We start from the raw sequence: 17573 nt of genomic DNA, 5'->3' as shown, positions 1-17573 counted from the left end.
TACTATATCATGTCTTAGACTTCTCAGGAAAACTCTGTCATGTTTTAGACTTTTCATAGATTAGTTAATTACACAACAATATAACAACACTAGTACTTGTTTCATTAAGAATGTGTCACTCTCACTCAGAAAGGAAGCGTAATATTTAGAATTAATATTTAGATCTCTGTGTTTATTTTCATGGATATCCCATTACCTCCAGAGTTATTTCATGTTGAAAAATTCCAACTTGATAACACACAATGGGCAACTGCAAACAGTAATTTTTATTGATATTGAAATGTGATATGTGTGTTGTATTTTATATGTGTTGGGTACTGCTCAGTTATGATTACAAGTTGTACACAAACATCGTTTATTCTACATTACTCATCAACTATTCTATATTACAGTTATGGTTAAACATAATAATAGATACAGTTACAGTTACATATATAACATCTCCCTTTTTTATAAAAAATAATAATAGTAGTAAAATTAAACATATTCTTTTAAATAATAAGGTTTCTTAACAGTCCTACCAGATCGAGTGACGTAGTTATGTCCATTTGAAAAATTTGATGATACTATGCTTCTTTTGCTATTTGGTGACACAACACTTCTGTTAGATTTTGAAGGACTTACAGGCACATCTAAATTTGAAGTGCTTCTACTATTTTCATGTATCTCGGGCTCATCTATAACTTCATTCTCATAGTTGTTTTGTATTGCAAACTCTTCCTGATTAGTTCCTTTAAGAAGGTCTCTTCTGTTCCTTTCTACAATTCTTCCATCTGTTCTTATAATCCTATATGAACGTGGTCTTTCTGCTTCTTCTATAATTTTCCCTCTTTCATTTAGTTTTTTCCCTTTCTCTTTTATGTAAACATGATCTCCTGTTTTCAGTCGTTTTAATGGTCTTGCATTCCTATCATAATAACTTTTTTGTAAGATTTGTCTCTTCAGTAAATGTTGTTTATGGTCTTCATATCGTTTAGCTTGGACAAAATTCTCTTTTATAGGCATCAATCCATTTACTTTTCTTCCAAACATCAATTCTGAAGGTGACTTAATTTCATCTGAAATAGGAGAGTTACGATATTCCAGTAAAACTAAATATGGATCCTTGTTGTCAACTACAGCTTTTTCTAACATTCGCTTGACAGTTTGAATATGTCTTTCAACCATTCCATTAGACTGTGGGTATTTTGGACTTGAAGTTCTGGTTTCAAAATTCCATCTTCTTGCAAAATCTTTATATTTCCTGCAATTATATTGTGGACCATTATCCGAATATACTATTTTCGGAATACCATGTCTTGCAAAAATTGATTTCAATTGCTTTATCACTGCTACACTTGACAAATCTTCCAAATGTCCAATTTCAACATATTTGCTAAAATAATCTATAACTATTAGATAATCCCTTCCTTGAAAGTAAAAGAGGTCTGTTCCCAATACTTCCCATGGACCATTAGGTATTTCTTTAGATATCATTGGTTCTTTAGTATTAGCTTTTTGTAAACTTAAACATGTCTGACAATTCAGTACCAAATCTTCAATTTCTTTGGACATTCCTGGCCAATATAATATTTCTCTTGCTTTGATCTTGCATTTTACTACTCCTAAATGACCATAATGAATTCTGCTTAACATATCTTTTCGTAAACTTCTTGGTACAACAACACAGGAATTTTTAAATATTAATCCATTTGCTTCTGATAGTTCTTCTCTGAAGTTAAAATATGGTTTTGCCAGTTCTGGAACCATACATTTTTCATCTGGCCATCCAGTTTTAATTAATTTTCTTAAAACTTGTAGTTCTTCATCTTTTTCTGTTTCCAGTTGAAAAACTTCCATTTTACCATTAGACATTGGTATACATTCTACAACTAATCCAACATGAGCTTCTATTTCTCCTTCAAAGAAATCAGATCCTTTATCAGTGAATGATCTTGATAATGCATCCGCTATAAAAAGTTCTTTTCCTGGTTTATATTTTATCTCAAACTGATATGGCTGTAATCTTATACGCATTCTTTGTAGTCTTACAGGGCATTTATTTAATGGCTTTTTAAAAATTGATTCCAGTGGTTTATGATCACTTTCCACAGTAATATTTTTTCCAAATATATACTGGTGAAATTTCTCACACGCAAATACAATAGCTAAAGTTTCCTTTTCAATTTGAGCATAATTCTTCTGTGTATCTGTTAATGCCTTAGATGCATATGCCACTGGTAAATTATTCTGCAGTAAGACTGCTCCTAGTCCTTCTTGAGATGCATCTACAGATAAAACTACTGGCATGTTTATATCATAATACTGTAAAACTGGTTTATTTACCAAGACATCTTTTAGTCTTCTAAATGCTTTTTCATGTGTTGCATTCCAGTTCCAGATAACTTGTTTTTTCAACAAATCTCTTAAACATGATGTCAATTCTGATACATTAGGTATAAATCTAGAAACATATGTAATCCTTCCTAGGAAAGTTTCTAATTCTTTCACATTTTTTGGTGGTTTTATATCTAGAATAGCCTTAATTTTGTCTTCATCTGGTTTTAAACCATCTTTACAAAATATATGTCCCATATATTTCACTTCATTCAGCCCAAATTTACATTTATTTAAATTAAATTTAACATTCTTTTCTCTGGCTCTGTCCAACAACTTCTTTAATCTTGAATCATGTTCTTTTTTATCTTTACCCCAAACTAATAAGTCATCTATATATATTTGAACTCCTTCTAAATCACTAAAAATTTCAGAAAAACTTCTGTGGAAAACTTCTGGTGATGAACTCAGTCCATATGGCAACCTTAAAAAACAATATCTACCAAACGGAGTGTTAAATGTAGTAAATTCACAACTTGAATCTGACAGTTTAATTTGCCAAAATGCTTTGTTTGCATCTAAAATACTAAAGACCTTTGCATTTGTCATTTGAGATGAAATAACTTTCTTTATAATACCATCTTTTTCCATTCTTGCTAATTCCTTTTTTAATGGATTTAATAAACTAAGTGGAATTTTCCTACAGGGTTCTATTTTACCAACAGCTCCTGGTTTTAATTTAATATGATATGTATATCCAGTTAAATTCCCAGTTCCTTTAAACAAATCTTGATATCCTTTTAAAAGTTCTGGTAACATTTCGTTAGAATCAGGATTTACTGTACAAATCCTTTGTATTAGGTTTAATTTTTGCAATGTAGGTAACCCTAAAATAGCTGGAACATTTTTATCACATGCTACGACTTGAAATTCTATTTCATCCTTGTTCCCTTTTGATGTTTCACATAATAATTTACATTTTCCAACTACATCAATTGTAGTACCATTGTAATTATTTAAAGTGACTTTTGATTTAGTGAAACATTTCTCTCTTAAATTTAATTGTTTAAATTTAGGCAATGGTAGCACATTACACTGAGCTCCAGTATCCAACTTAACAAATAAATATTTAGATATGTTTACTTTTAGTTTTTCAAACCATTCGGTTTTATTTTTAGAAAATGGATTTATATCTTCTACTGACCCTAAAATATATTCATTACCATTATTATGTAACTCATGCTCTAAATTATTCTGTACAACATTAACATTTTTAAAAGTGCACATTTTAGAAAAGTGATTTTTCTTTTTACAGTACAAGCAAATCTTATTATAAGCAGGACAGTTGTATAACTTATGAAAAGTTCCACATTTTCTACATGGTTTTGGATTATTGTACTTATTTCCTTGATAGTTTGAAGAAGATTTAGTACTTTGTTTTACATGATAGTCTTTCTTACAAGGCTGACTTTTTTCTTCTGAAGGTCGAAATTTATTACGTTTGATAGCTTCTATTTTATTTTCTTCAGTTAAAGTTTTCAGCTGAAGTTCTGCTAATTCAGAAGCTTTACACATTTTAATACATTTCTCCAATGTTAACTGATCTTCCCTTAATAATCTGTCTTTGAGATTTTTATTTAGAATTCCACTTACTATTCTATCCCTTATTAAACTATCTTTTAATTCTGCAAATCCACAGTTGCTACTTAATTTCTTTAAATCGGTTAAGAAATCATCAAACGATTCACCTACATGTTGTGTTCGACAGAAAAATATATGTCTATCAACACTTTCGTTTGCTTTCGGTATGCAAAAATTTTCGAAAGCTTCAATTACTTTGTCAACATCCTTCTTATCTTCTTCACTTAAATTAAAAGTATTAAATTTTTCAAGTGCTTCTTCACCAATTATATGCAATAAAATAGCTACTTTAATTTCAGGTGATTTAGTAATACCACCAGACGCTAACATATAAATTTGGAATTTTTGTTTCCATTTCTTCCAATTTTCGCTTAAATTTCCTTCGAAACTTAGATTACTTGGTGGCTTTAATCCATCCATATTTAATTTAGGACATTAAATAGTTTATATATACGTATTTTTAGCCACTTCCAATAAAAATAAACAACTCACTTACCAGCGATATAAGTTTCGATTTCACAGTAAACAACTTCCCATGATGTTTTTGTTTAGAACATCTTTACCGAGGCTGCATGGTTCTTGAAAAAAGATTTTCTTTTTTAATCAACGACGGGCTGCGCCATGTGTTGTATTTTATATGTGTTGGGTACTGCTCAGTTATGATTACAAGTTGTACACAAACATCGTTTATTCTACATTACTCATCAACTATTCTATATTACAGTTATGGTTAAACATAATAATAGATACAGTTACAGTTACATATATAACAATATGTACGTAATTTCGGTCTGCATTTATGCGAGTAACGAATTAAACGGGAAATTTTGAGGAGATCCCACAGTACTAGTAAAATAAAATAAATAATAAAAAATAGTAATTAATAATAAAAAAAGAAAATCTGAAAGATTTCAGGTTTTCATTACTCCCAAAGTTGCGTGTTTTTTCACGCAAAAATATTTAAAAACAGCATATCTTTAGAATTTCCGATATACAGTCTCGCGCACTGGAGATAAAAATATTTTATTCCGTACCAGTGCTCCCTTTGAAATGATTTTCTTGATAAAAAATTCCTTGAAGTTTAAAAAAGTATGAAACAGATAATAAAACAAATACGAAATTCCACATACAGGCTTCCAGGTGTCGATATTCGGGCGGAGGACTACGCTATTCAGAATTTGATGGCTGTAGGTATCGTTGTTTTTTTCCAGTGCGAGAAACATGCATAGATTCATGTAGATTCTTCATCATTTAATTTCTTTAAATATAATACAGGGCTATAATATTTGGTAATAACAATTTGAAAAGTGATATAGCCGTTTATAATGTTTCGACGCAAAATGCCTTTTGGGCTATTGCCCGTGTGGGTTAAAAATCTCCTCAACAAGAAGAAGTAACCTTTAAAGCCTATTTTTTAAAAGTGATTCGTTGTGCAATCATTCACCATGCGAAAGTAATTGCAGATGAAAATAGCATCAACAGTGTCACTGGTATTTTGAATTTTCTTCAAGTAAACAAACATGTTTGTCGGATTAAAATTGTTTTCAGCAACATTTAAAAGCTAACCTCGTGCCATAATCTAACCTACTTTTAAGAAATTGCTTAGCCAGTAAATATAAGTAGTATAAATAGAATTGTGTACGCTTCACTTTCATAAGAAGTCACTTCTGGGTAAAAAGACCAAATGGAAGGCACTACAGTGCTGAATAGGATTTTAAAAATTATGAGTGGTTTATATATTTAGATTGCTAAGATAAATGTGTATGAAGAATCTAAGAACATAGTAAAAAACGAACGCTTTTTATGCGCTTGTTTCCATTCATTTGAAGAAACATTCCTTTTCTCAGAATGCCGAAAAGCGCTAACATTTTGCCCACTAGCGGCTTCTATTGGAGAAAATTGTAAACGACGTAAAATGGTATGTGTACAGTATATTTCTGTCTATAGATCTATGCTTTTCAAAATTCCTGTGGATGTAAATAAATGTGTGTTTGTGTGATGTTTATAATTTTAAGGGGGGAGAAAATGAAGTTCTCTGTAAATTCAAAACAAATAGTTTCAGTTATCGGCATGTTTTTTCTAATCTGAGTGTTACATTTCAAGTTGTAGTTTTCAAAATGAACTTTGTAAATTTGATTAAATTTTTTAGTGCAAACAGGTAAGTTAAATTTAGTTTATTTTTTTAAACATATGCAGTTAGCGCACATATAAAAATAGCACGTAGCAATCCATATAAAGTTATGTACTTTTCAGTGTTTATTTTGTAATATATGTTATGGAAAGAATTTAAAAAATAAAGTTTTAATAAATTTCTTCTGCCTAATTTGAACTAAAAAATTCTTATTTGAAATAACCCTCCGGAAACGCATAGTAGTAGCTGGTATAATTATATAAAATTTCGTAATATTTGCATACATGTCTTCATTATGCTAAAAGGGTGTGGGCTCTCCCAGGATTTTATCAGAATATCTAAATATGCATGAAAGCTAGGATGAGGGGATATTTGAAAAAGTTATCTTATTCAAGTACTCAATCTATCACATTTCACATTTATTTTACACTGAGCAAAACCCCATTGACCTGTTGAACAGAACTTTATTTGATAGAAATAAGGAAGTAAACTAAAGAATTTTGTCACAAGTCTGATATCCAATCATTTCCAGTTATTTAATAAACCTTTTCCTATTTTCCCTCATTGCCAAAAAATAAATTCATTTAAGTTGTTCTTTACGTTAAGAAATGAATATCAAAATTCCAAACTATTTTTAAATGAAATATATTGATACCTTGACAGAGCACAGCCTGAATATCATAAATATGAGGGTTATTATAAAGTGATTTCATAAATTTCAGTCATGATATCAGTTATGATTTTTATTACATGGTACTTTTACAGGGCTATAATATTTGGTAATAACAATTTGAAAAGTGATATAGCCGTTTATAATGTTTCGACGCAAAATGCCTTTTGGGCTATTGCCCGTGTGGGTTAAAAATCTCCTCAACAAGAAAAAGTAACCTTTAAAGCCTATTTTTTAAAAGTGATTCGTTGTGCAATCATTTACCATGCGAAAGTAATTGCAGATGAAAATAGCATCAACAGTGTCACTGGTATTTTGAATTTTCTTCAAGTAAACAAACATGTTTGTCGGATTAAAATTGTTTTCAGCAACATTTAAAAGCTAACTTCGTGCCATAATCTAACCTACTTTTAAGAAATTGCTTAGCCAGTAAATATAAGTAGTACCAGTAAATATAACACTGCAGAAAAAAATCATACTTATTACCCCTTCTTCCCCAAAATCCTTCTTTTGGAGTTATTTCTTGCTATAGTTTTGGTACAACTTAAGTGTTGTAAGGAAAAAGTATAGTTTAGGGTACCCCTTGGTGAAACTTGGCAATTTTCGGCGGTATTTTTGTGCCAAAAATCGCCACTACACAAAGGCAAAATAACAAGACAAACAATTGCACAAACTCAGTATCCATGTACACATCGACTTATTTTCACTTAAAAAAAAAAATGGTTGATCTTTACATTATGGTAACTTGGCTTTTTTTTGGCAAAAATTTTAGCGACCAACTCTCCTACAGCAACCCTCTATTTTTTTTTTTTTTTTCCCGCCGCCATTTTGTCTTCACGAAGTAAAGACATGTTTCTTTTCTTTTTATCTACTGAACACTTCTTCCAACAATCTACTAGCCGAATTACACTTATGCTAGAAATTTTATCTAACAAAACTGCTTAATCATGACAAATATTCACTGCAAAATTGGGAAAAAGTGCACAATACCATACTCCTTACGCGTTTTTCAAAATAACACATACACATAAACCATGTACACGCCGACTTATTTTTACTTAAAAAAACATCCCAGAATTACACAAAAATGGCATTGTGCACACTCTTCACTATATCCATGTACACTGCTTTTTTCTCATAAATTAGAAAAATTTAACGAAAATACATGACAATTGTCTGAATCTTTAAACCCGGTAAAAAGAACATATATGAAATTACCTGATCGCGAAAAAGTACATACCCTTTCCAAATATGAACATTTCCCCGTATAAAATAAGTAAAATATCCAAAAACTTTTACCTCTACAGTATCTATTATATTACAAACGTCACTAACTAATTCATACCTTTACTTCATTACAAATGGTTACAAATACTTAGTGTCAAATATTTAAATTATTTCCATGCACGTTTACGCAAATTACTTTACTTCCACCTTACATTTAGAACAATGCATAAAAATAATATCCTCAAATAATTAAAAATACTAACTTACCTATTGTTCTTCAGAATCTTGATTACATGTCCGATAAACTTTTCTTATTTCTGTTTCAAGATCTTTAAAATCATACTTATAGTTCACACCAAGGTACCAAGTAAAATAAATAACTTAATAAAACATCTTTACTTCTATCTCGCACAACCTTAAAGAAACACTTATTACTACGCCTTTCAATCCCACTAAATACCCGTTTCGAATTCACTTTAGTTAGGGCCATGGGATCCAAAAATTAACGAACACTGTTTCACACAACACAGAATAAAGGCAAATACAAAATTTCCAGATTTTTTCCCGATTTCCCCCCTTTTCCGATTAAAGAACCATAATTCGTCCATTAATATCACATGACATACCACATGATCTCTCATTTCCCTCACACAAAATAATGCGTAATCGGAACTGAGTACTGCTCACATTATTACCAAAGTCCCAGGTAGTAACCTTTATCACCTCCAAAATGTCGCCAAACTACCAGTTACCATATTGTAAAGATCAGCCAAAATAATCCCCGAATTGCACAAAAATGGCATTGCGCACTCCTTTGACTTTATCCATGTACACGTTGACCTATTTTCACTTTAAAAAAAATCCCAGAATTGCACAAACTTGCATTGCGCACTCCCTTTACTTTGTCCATGTACACATCGATATATTTTCACTTAAAAAGTCAAAGGAGCACCAAATTCTACAATATACACTAAAAAAAAAAAAAAATACATAATCTTAATAAAGTACATTTTAAACCAAACAATAAAATAACATAAAAAAGGAAAAACATGTTATACATTTAAGCACTACCAAAAGGAAATATTCACTTACAATGATTTTCGAGTTCGCTTCGTACTCTTTCTGATCGAACGCTTCACATAGTGACCATCTAAACGGTTTTTACGTTTGACTAGACGCATATCCTTCCTATATACAGGACACTTATAATGGCTACTAAGTAAACCTTTATTTATACACCAGTCAATTAAAGCTCTTTTCTTCTTTTGCTCCAAAATGTACTGAAACTTCAAATTAATCTTACTACATTCGGCCATTCTACCTTCTAAGGAATCAAACCAACACACACCACAAAAACGCTTACAAAACATCCTATGATTCGCACTTGCCCAGAAACAGGCACCCGATTACGTCACAATAGGATTTCCATAACATTCAACTACTCAGGCTACCATAAATGAAACAACAAGTTGGCGATAAATCAAAGAACTTCGCCATAATACAAGGGACCATAGTCTACTCTACCCGTGTCGTAATAGTAATTAATGTGGACATAAGAATCCAGGTGTAAAGACTGCTAACACTAACAGTTTATTTGATTTCAGATGGCTAAAGAAACTGGCTGCTCGACAGTTATGTTGGTTTTCGTATCACGTGAAGTGAATGCAAACCAGCTTCCAGATTGTAATCCATAGAAGCATTTCTAAAGTGTGTTACTGTAATCAATAATCAAATTTCAGCCTCAGTTAATAGGCAAATAAATGACAGACCTAAATATTAATTTAAAAAAATAGAATTTCTTTTATTATTATGACTTACTGCTGTCTAGCAATAACTTCATGAGTAAGATTGGGAATGGGGAGTGAATCAAGAATGATGTGTGAGGGTGGAAAGAAGAGTGAAAAGAATTTGAACAGACTGTGGAATCAGAAGAATAAACTCAACTGAACCTCTAAATCGGTGGACTTATTTCTTTCAACTGTAGTTTTGAGACTCCCTAAAACTTCTCGTCTACATTTTCATTTTCTTGAGCCAGGGATAAAATTACAGAATTAAAAAAATATTTAAAAAGTTGGAAAATTATAATCATTAAATGCATTTTTAACACTGGAGGAGAAACATTCTTTTCTCCTTTAAAATAGGAATTGAACTTTCCTGCATGTTTCCAACAAGAGCTATCATTGGGTAAACTCTAAAAAGGCTACCACTATTTTTATTTGTATATATATATATATAAATCACTATCCGTATGCTCAATAAAGTGAACTGGTTGTTTGAATTAGTCCATGATCCTAGTCTCACATCTGTAATCTAAAGTTTCATTTCTTTAATATGTCAAACTGCATATGTAGAGTAAGTAATAAAAATCTAAATGATGAAAAAAATTAAAGCACTTTCTTTATAAGGGTTTAAATTATCTCCTTGTAAGTCCAATAATAGAATTAAAGGAAAGAAGTAGGTAATTGTAATTAAAGTAAATGAAATTTTACAAATTAAAGCTATATTGAATTTTATGTTTAAATAAATTATAATAGTTTTGTTATATTTTTGAACAGTTGATAATATAAGAGACACACCATGGACAGTGATGAAGAAGGAGATAATGAACGAGTAATTTCTTTAACTACTCGATTGCTGTTTGGAAATATTGATGATGATGGGCAACTGGAAAATGACTTTTTAGACCCTGTAAGTTATTTAATATCTTTTATATTTTATATTATGTGTATTAACAGCAAATAAGGGTTTTGATTTAACCAAGATAACTTTAATTCAGAAGTCAAACAACAAAAATCAGCGTTACATTTACAAAATTTTCACAGGACTAGTTTTGATTGTTTTACCGAACCACCATCTTCAGCTACAAAACCGCAAATGAACAAGATAGGAAATAATGTTAGATAAGATAAGAAAGCCTGGACAAGAATAAGCAAGTGGCGCCATCTGTTGGAGAAACCAGAACTAAAACATAATTTCTTTAAAGGCCGAAGGCAAATTTGGATTGGAATTAGGATCGTTAACTAGAACAGAAAGATTTTTATGAATGTGAAATGCCTCTAGAAAATCCAGTTCTCCAATGGAAGATGTTTTTTGAATAATTTTGGCAGCAGAAAAACTGATAGTGTGATTTTCGGACCAACAATGTTGAGCAACAGACATGGGGACCAACAATGTTGGCCAATGTAAATTAAACCGCACTGTCAAGGAATCCTATAAATACCCCAGGAATTCATATCCGGAATGGGGTCCTTGAGTATGGAACTTGGAATTTTATTGATGGGAGAATAAACAACCCGAAAGTTAAATTTCTGCAAAATATGTGCAACTTTACAGCTAATTGATGGAAAGAAGGGAAAGAAAACCGAATTTTTATAATCTCCTAAAACAAGAGTGTGTCTTTTAGTGTGTTGAGATGAGAATTTTTTTAACTGCTTGATTAATAATGTTGGGTGGAAAGCCCCTGTCAATAGCTATTGCTTTTAAATAATTTAGTTCTTCATCAAGGGCTAGTTTGGAGGAGCAAACTTGAAGAGCACGGAAAACATAGGAATAAAATGAAGTTAACTTTTGTTTAGTCGGATGACATGATTTAAAGTGTGGTTGAAGGCAAACCGATGAAGGTTTATGGTAAACCGTAGTACTGAAGTTGGATGTGTTACGTGTGACCAGAATGTCGAGAAACGGAAGAGAATTGCAAGTCTCAAGTTCAAAAGTGAACTGAATAGCAGGATCAATAGAATTCATTGTTGAAAGAACTTTATTGAAATCATCTTTATTACCTTCAAACAGAGTAAAAGTATCGTCTACGTAGCGGAACCATGCCGGGAAGTTTAAAGTTTCAAACAATTTTGATTCATAATAATGCATGTAGATATCAGCCAGGATGGGACTGAGGGGGCTTCCCATGGCTAATCCCTCAGTTTGCTTGTAATATTTATTTTGGAAAACAAAATGTGTTTGTTTCAAACAGAGTTGAGTGAGAGAAATTAGCTCATCAATTTCGATGCAAGAGAAATGAAATTCGCGAAGTCTGGTTTCTAGACATCTTAATGCACCCTCCACTGGGACATTGGTGAATAATGATTTTACATCAAAAGAAACCATGAGTAAATTACTAGGAGAAATGTTTTTGACTTTTTTTACAAACTCTATTGAATTTTTATGGTGTAAATGTTATTGTCTAATAGAGTTGAGAATCTAGAAACTAAATATTTAGCTAATGGATACGAGGCACTACCTAAATTTGATACAATAGGGTGGAAAGGAATACCACTTTTATGAATTTTGGGAAGAGCATATAATCTGGCACAATTCGCAACAGATGGGATAAGTGAATGTTTTAAGTTGCCTGAAATTAGATGTCGCCTGTAATTTCAGGCAACTTAAAACATTCACTTATCCCATCTGTTGCGAATTGTGCCAGATTATATGCTCTTCCCAAAATTCATAAAAGTGGTATTCCTTTCCACCCTATTGTATCAAATTTAGGTAGTGCCTCGTATCCATTAGCTAAATATTTAGTTTCTAGATTTTCAACTCTATTAGACAATAACATTTACACCATAAAAAATTCAATAGAGTTTGTAAAAAAAGTCAAAAACATTTCTCCTAGTAATTTACTCATGGTTTCTTTTGATGTAAAATCATTATTCACCAATGTCCCAGTGGAGGGTGCATTAAGATGTCTAGAAACCAGACTTCGCGAATTTCATTTCTCTTGCATCGAAATTGATGAGCTAATTTCTCTCACTCAACTCTGTTTGAAACAAACACATTTTGTTTTCCAAAATAAATATTACAAGCAAACTGAGGGATTAGCCATGGGAAGCCCCCTCAGTCCCATCCTGGCTGATATCTACATGCATTATTATGAATCAAAATTGTTTGAAACTTTAAACTTCCCGGCATGGTTCCGCTACATAGACGATACTTTTACTCTGTTTGAAGGTAATAAAGATGATTTCAATAAAGTTCTTTCAACAATGAATTCTATTGATCCTGCTATTCAGTTCACTTTTGAACTTGAGACTTGCAATTCTCTTCCGTTTCTCGACATTCTGGTCACACGTAACACATCCAACTTCAGTACTACGGTTTACCATAAACCTTCATCGGTTTGCCTTCAACCACACTTTAAATCATGTCATCCGACTAAACAAAAGTTAACTTCATTTTATTCCTATGTTTTCCGTGCTCTTCAAGTTTGCTCCTCCAAACTAGCCCTTGATGAAGAACTAAATTATTTAAAAGCAATAGCTATTGACAGGGGCTTTCCACCCAACATTATTAATCAAGCAGTTAAAAAAATTCTCATCTCAACACACTAAAAGACACACTCTTGTTTTAGGAGATTATAAAAATTCGGTTTTCTTTCCCTTCTTTCCATCAATTAGCTGTAAAGTTGCACATATTTTGCAGAAATTTAACTTTCGGGTTGTTTATTCTCCCATCAATAAAATTCCGAGTTCCATACTCAAGGACCCCATTCCGGATATGAATTCCTGGGGTATTTATAGGATTCCTTGCCAGTGTGATTTAATTTACATTGGCCAAACTAAGAGAGCCTTAAAATTTCGCATCAAGGAACATGAGGCATATGTTAGAAAAAAGGAAACACAGAAGTCTTCTGTTGCTCAACATTGTTGGTCCGAAAACCACACTTTCAGTTTTTCTGCTGCCAAAATTATCCAAAAAACATCTTCCATTGGAGAAATGGATTTTCTAGAGGCATTTCACATTCATAAAAATCTTTCTGTTCTAGTTAACGATCCTAATTCCAATCCAAATTTGCCTTCGGCCTTTAAAGAAATTATGTTTTAGTTCTGGTTTCTCCAACAGATGGTGCCACTTGCTTATTCTTGTCCAGGCTTTCTTATCTTATCTAATCATTATTTCCTATCTTGTTCATTTGCGGTTTTGTAGCTGAAGATGGTGGTTCGGTAAAACCATCGAAACTAGTCCTGTGAAAATTTTGTAAATATAACGCTGATTTTTGTTGTTTGACTTCTGAATTAGTATTTATTCGGCGTGTTATTGTGTCTTAATCAAGATAACTTTGTTTGTGCCCTTGGTAAAGATGATCTGATTACAGGCTGTTTGCCTCCCCTGCACCCTTTGTTTTAGTAATGCAAACTTCTCAAAAGTAATTCTTTGAATGTGTGACTGTTTATTCAATATATACAGTTTTTCTTGAGGAAAAATTACTAATATTATGCGCCTACAGAAAAAATTCACATGATTGTCGTACACATGATCCAGCTTCCTTCAAATCAGTTCCTTCAATCGTATTATGATTCTTGCCATCTTTTTATACCTTCAGTGTTACACTAACACAAATTCAATTTTTTTTTGGGGGGGGGGCAAGTTGTCTAAATAAGGGTTTTTTTTTTTTTTTTTTTTGTGTTTGTGTGTAAAGTTGTATAAAATTAGCATTAGAACATTTTCTTCAGGAGTATTCTATAATTCTAAAAAAAGAAAGAAACATTTATCATTTTACATTCCATTTAATTTGTTCATCCTCTTCAAAGACCTATTCAGAAAATAATAAATGTCAATCAGGCAAAAGATTGTAAAATAAAACTGAGCACATTGATAACACAGACAACATGGTTTTAACAGAAGGATGCTCATTTATTGTAAATTAATTTCCTATTTTGATGCTGTTTGAAATTCATGATAGCACTTAATACACAAGTATCCATGTTATTAGTGTATAATTAAAGGACTTTCATTCTTAATAGGACTTTCATTTCTTATTTAGATAAATATGATTTAAAACAAATACATTCCAAAATGTAATCAAGTAGTTAATTTGGTATTTATTGAGTTTTGAACTAAAAGGAAAAAAAATTCATAAGATCTCAAATCATAAATTTTCATTGCATATTAAAGAGTTTGAGGTGTCATGACTATTAATCATACTTTTAAATTTTTTAAATCCTATATATGTAATTTGATTCAAAAAGTAGTGTTTATGGGTACTTACGTATTATCGCAACCAAGTTGGTGCGATTTGTAAGTTTGAGTAAAAAAGTATGAATAGAAAGAAAATGTACATTTATTAATTACGGATAATTTTTAATACAGTTTTTTATATTATTTTGTTTTAAAATATAAAATAGCAATTAAACCCTTCTGGTTTCGAATTTGAATATAAGTTGCAGAATTATTTTTTCGGCAGAAATTTTTTGGCTATTGCTTTTAGCACTGATTGAAAACCGTCTTTGCCATTAACAGCTTCAGCTTGGCGCCATATAAATTCGATAAGGTATGAGTTAAGATGATGACGGGCTGTTCCTCTCTGTTTTTTGTTGCGCCATTTGGCTGAGCCCCACATGCGCTCTACATGTTGTGTGTGAACGCCCGTGTTGGGATCCACAAAGTTATATTTGTCATTAACAGTTCCATGCAGAAATCCAGCATTTTCGAACTCACTTGTATTGTATCCTTTCCAGCAATCCGAATAAATGATGCTTCCTTCCTTGATATTTTCGCAAATTTTTTCCATGAGGGTAACGGCGCTTCTGTTAAGTACAGTAACCAAAAAAGTCTCTTTCTTTTATCGGCAAATTCCGCCGAAAACCCATTGCTGTGGTAGTACACGCCCAGTGTTATTTTTTCTTTTTACAAATAAACTTTCGTCTATAACGTCTATAATATATAATATTTCAGCTATAATATATAATATATAATATTTCGTCTATAATATATCTTTCGTTGCCGTAAGTAGGGTCGCCAAATTTGGCGATTTATGCGAATTTTGGCCTGGTTGCATTAATACGTAAGTACCTGTTTATGTTTCATGAATCATATTGCATGGAAAACTATTTTGATTCTTTAGGAATCTATAAGGCATTTACATCAACTGAGGCAGTTAGGAATTGGAACTCAGCTAAAAGAAATCACAGAAGATGTTGATTCACCAAACTGTGAATTTGGAGAACCAGAAGATGCAAGCCGAGGAAGTGATGGTAAGTGTTGCAGAGTTTTTGTGCATAATACAAAACAAAATCTGAGACCCGAGTTCATTAGAACTTTGGCGATTCTGGATTTTGGAAATTTCCGGATTTTAGATCATCAATTCAAAGATGGCATGCAGAGATAATAAAATTAAAAATATAAAATAGGTTTTTTGAAATAACATTGTATTTATGACTTTAAAGGAATGAAAATTTATGGGAAAAGTTGAATGTTTGTTTGTTTTATTATGCATTTCTTTTTATGTTAACTTTTTAAGGTATTTCATTTTTGTGCTGATTTTCATTAGTTCTCTAGCTACATGTAGTTTTTCGTTCATTTACAAAGTCCTGTAATTGTTATGTCAAGAATTCCCCTAAACTGTCAACTGAAATCTTTTCATTCTCAAAAATCTCTTCGTTACATTTGTAACTATTAGTTGTGACATTTACTGGATTTAAAACCAAACTACAAATTTTCATGTCCATTAGTTGATTGCTGATTAGGACATTGCTATCTCATTGGACAACTTCTGTTAATATCATCTTCATTTATTATCACATTTCCACATATTATTTTGCTTATTTAATCAATTGAAAAATTTTGCTTTCTATTGTGTTCAAAATATTATAGACTCAAATAATGTTGCTGTTTTGTCTAATTTTGAAATCGCACTTTCTTAAGTGCAAATTGTAATAATGCCATTTTTGTACTCCAACGCCTCTACAAGAGAGCAAATACTAAATATGCTGTCGCAGTGTAGATCATGTTACAGCTCCAGAATAAGTCTTTTTGACGTACTTGAAAGTTCAATCTTTAATTTTGATAAGGGAGCTATAATAATAATAATAATAGCATGCAAAAAAAAAGAAGAAAAAAAAAAAAAAAAGGAAAAGAAAAGAATGAGCTTGATGAAATAAATTAAGGAAGAACACAATTGGTTGTTTAACAACTTAATTTTTTCTGAATTTCTTTCTCTCTTCTGACCCTTATGCCAACAAAGAAAACCAAAATTAGCAATACCCACTCTAAACAAATATATTCACTTGGGGCTCACTTATACTTTAGGTCAGATAGTAAAATATTATCCCCAACCTCCACAATCACTTGAGGATCGAAAGCGTGGTCGCAGCTAAAATTAATTTATATATTGTCATTGATCTCAGTGTTGTGATTTTCTGGCTAGCTGGTGTTTGAAAATAAGGAATAAGAGTCTCAATTAGTTGAGAGGAAAATCTCTTTGTGACATATGGGTTTTTCCTGGAGTATCATATTATCCGTTCCTAAATTTTCTTAAGAAAAAACAAATCTTGGTATGAAGATTTGTTTGGTATCGTGTTCTGAAGGTCCAGATTTCAGACTTTGTACTGTATGTATTTTTCTTAATTATGCATAAATTTTATAGTATGTATATATGTAATGATTTCAAATGCGTAGATGAAAGCAGTGGACCTCCCGACAGCTTACGATACTGCGTAGATGACCGAGAAGACCGTAGTGGCTTGAAGGTGGCAGAGTGGAAAGCATGATGACGCAATTTAGCACAACATATCTTGAAAAATCACAATCTTTATTTTTTCCATGCATATCAAATAATCCTTTTTCAGACAAGATTTTCTTAATAACGAGGAA

General features: G+C 31.6%; 1 protein-coding gene across 2 annotated transcripts in view; it reads left to right on the top strand.

Annotated features, from left to right (window-relative positions):
• Positions 1-5911: 5911 nt before the first annotated feature.
• The window catches only part of Taf1 (TATA-box binding protein associated factor 1), a 121596-nt gene continuing 109934 nt past the window's right edge, over positions 5912-17573 (top strand). The window contains exons 1-3 of one of the 2 annotated variants that reach the window (XM_035349867.2): positions 5912-6115; positions 10541-10673; positions 15826-15955. In XM_035349867.2, the coding sequence (XP_035205758.1) occupies positions 10563-10673; positions 15826-15955 (241 nt within the window). In that variant the 5' untranslated portion in view covers positions 5912-6115; positions 10541-10562. The remainder of the gene's footprint in view (positions 6116-10540; positions 10674-15825; positions 15956-17573) is intronic. The other variant, XM_035349866.2, reaches the window with a different exon arrangement.

Source organism: Stegodyphus dumicola, chromosome 8 (genome assembly GCF_044657685.1).
Source record: "Stegodyphus dumicola isolate Sdum_Otavi_A_Nest chromosome 8, ASM4465768v1".
Classification (NCBI taxonomy): Eukaryota; Metazoa; Arthropoda; class Arachnida; order Araneae; family Eresidae; genus Stegodyphus; species Stegodyphus dumicola.
Note: the sequence above shows the minus strand (reverse complement) of the source record. Positions and strands in the feature narration are given on the sequence as shown.